The sequence below is a fragment of the Alosa sapidissima genome, chromosome 24 (assembly GCF_018492685.1).
Source record: "Alosa sapidissima isolate fAloSap1 chromosome 24, fAloSap1.pri, whole genome shotgun sequence".
NCBI lineage: Eukaryota > Metazoa > Chordata > Actinopteri > Clupeiformes > Clupeidae > Alosa > Alosa sapidissima.
Window position 1 is genome coordinate 29,117,083 of NC_055980.1, and position 2,500 is coordinate 29,119,582.

The 2,500-nt window shown below is 44.8% G+C and overlaps 1 protein-coding gene across 4 annotated transcripts in view; it reads left to right on the forward strand.

Annotated features, from left to right (window-relative positions):
• The window catches only part of cln3 (CLN3 lysosomal/endosomal transmembrane protein, battenin), a 23,265-nt gene that overhangs the window by 6,482 nt on the left and 14,283 nt on the right, over nucleotides 1–2,500 (forward strand). For 2 of the 4 annotated variants that reach the window (XM_042081800.1, XM_042081801.1), the window contains exons 1-3: nucleotides 958–1,378; nucleotides 1,502–1,538; nucleotides 1,635–1,728. In XM_042081800.1, coding sequence (XP_041937734.1) covers nucleotides 1,327–1,378; nucleotides 1,502–1,538; nucleotides 1,635–1,728 — 183 coding nt within the window. In that variant the 5' untranslated portion in view covers nucleotides 958–1,326. Of the gene's footprint in view, nucleotides 1–957; nucleotides 1,379–1,501; nucleotides 1,539–1,634; nucleotides 1,729–2,500 lie in introns of those variants that run through there. The other 2 variants (XM_042081802.1, XM_042081799.1) reach the window with 2 other exon arrangements.

Sequence of the window (2,500 nt, forward strand, 5' to 3'; positions counted from 1 at the left end):
CCTCATATTCACTACCTTGTGGTTAATTGTCCATCCAAAACTTCTCCCTCCCTCATGCATACGCTCTTGACAATTCCTAAGGGCTGGCTGGGCAATATGGTCCTCACTATGTCCCTTAAGGTTAGCCCAGTATACTAGGGCAAGCTGATCTCTTCTCAACTGCAAAGGCATCTCTCCCATCTCCACCTGTATGGCTGCTATTGGAGAAGATTTCACTGCCCCACTACAGATCCTAAGGTCTTGATTATGCATAACATCCAGTTTCTCTAGTACAGTTGTGGATGCAGACCCATAAACCACACTCCCGTAGTCAAATACTGATCTCATTAGGCCAGTATTGTTCTCAATGCTGCCCCAGATGCTCCCCACTCGACTCCACACAGGCACCTCATTACATTTCAAATTCTCTTACACTTCCCCACCATCTTCTGCACGTGGAATGCCCAAGTCAACCTCGCATCAAACCACACCCCCAAATATTTAAAAACCTCAACTCTTTCCAATTCCCTGCCTAACAAATGAATTTTAAATTCAGGACCAATGTTCCCCCTAGAGAAGAACATTACCTTCGTTTTTTCAACTGAAATCCTAAATCCCCACTGTACTGCCCATTTCTGGACTTCATTCACGGCATTCTGCATTTTTGATCCAATAAACCCCAGATTCCCCCCCTTTTCCCATATGGCTCCATCGTCTGCAAACAAGGCTACTCCATCAGGACCCTGCACATTTGTAAAAACCTGATCTATCATTATATCAAATAACAAGGGACTAACAATGCTTCCCTGAGGGGTCGATCAAATCCTGTGATACATCATCTGCAATTGTCCACGTTCACATTTAACCTTTAACCTTTACTCGCACACGGGCATGCGGACAGAATGTGAAAAGCTATCGCGTAGCCGTAGCCTCAGGCGGAACCTTTGTGATGACCCATCGGCAGCTGGGTGCTTATTTTGAAGATGCACCGGCTTCAGCTGACTCTGAATCGATCAGACTCATACGAATAGGAAGAGAGTAAGCTAGCTTGCCCCATGGATACATTATGAAAGAGGAACACGTAGAAGTCAGGCAGTTATTTAAAACAGTATCGTTTTTAGGTTCCTGAATGCGCACGGACTTGAACGAACCACTGACAACGATGATGTAGCCTAAATTAACTATCCTAGTCGCGCTCACTGGCGTTTTGTCCCATCCACGGACCGATCAGTGGCCCCGTCACATCTGTTACTGATAGACAGAGAAGTGGAGATAGGGTTAAAGGCGAGCGCTAGCCGGTCATACTCTGGGTGTCAACTTGCCGCAGGCTACGTTAAACAACGTATTATGGATCGCAACAGTATAAACAGTGACTTATTGCTAACAACAGACAATCAAGGTGAGGAAATAAAATAAATGTCGAGATTTAGCGTTCAGCGTCTAGAGTTCGCTTGTGTTTCTGTTTGATTATTTGAGTTGACATGGTGTGAAAGTCTTAACTGCCTTTTTTTTAACTGTCTAGGCCGTGTCAGCTACTGGAGAAATGTCTGTGGTTTCTGGTAAGTAGCCAGTGTGTTCTAGCGTGCTTTCTTTTGCATCGAAGCTCGTAGTTATCTCAGACTAAATCTGTGTCCCACCTCCGGGTCGACCCACAGGTGCCTCGGCTTGTGTAACAACTTCGCCTACGTCGTGATGTTGAGCGCAGCGCACGACATTCTGAAGCAGCAAGAAACCAACAACACGCTTCCGGTGAGAGTGCGGCTTTGCTGATGTCTTGTGTTTTCTTGACAGGCGTCACATGATGGCTGGCGATATAGCGATCAATCTTTACAGCCAGGTCTTGCATTTACCAGACAGCTTTACAGCCAGGTCTTGTATTGTATAAGGCAGGGCTCTCAAGTTTTGAAGTTTGCAAGGAGTGAGACTTTGTTTCTGGGGGGGGGGGGGGGTACAGTGCCACGCCCCCTCCCCCTGATCGAAGTAGTAAGCAGAGTAGTCTACTACCCCCTCCCCCCGATCAACAGACCCACCCATGTCCCATCAACCCAGCTTCATGAGAGAGCACAAATTCCATTATTTCAAACACACTGTTTTATTTATTCTAGAACCCTATAGTAAATAATAATAAATAATAATAATGCATCACTGCAAACCTCAATCTGATGCAGGTTATGTAGACCAGCCTTTCTCAAACTTCTTTGACCTGAGGCCCAGTCATGGCAGACTTTGGGGTCATAGGGCTCATCTACACGTACCCAACCCCACTCCCTCCAAATCAAATTGTCATTATCATTATCACAATCATTATGCCTATATTGTTATACATGCACTTTCACTTAAATGTTTTGACATGCACATAAGAGGGCTGCTTTACTAATGTAAGATATAATTAGCTTCATTGCTTTTGCATGGTTGCATGATGCTTGCATAAGAAGAATACTTCTCAAAACAGCAACAATTATATGGGTGCTATTGTTTTGGGATGTTTCCCTCATGCAAGCATCATACATTGGTAGGAAAT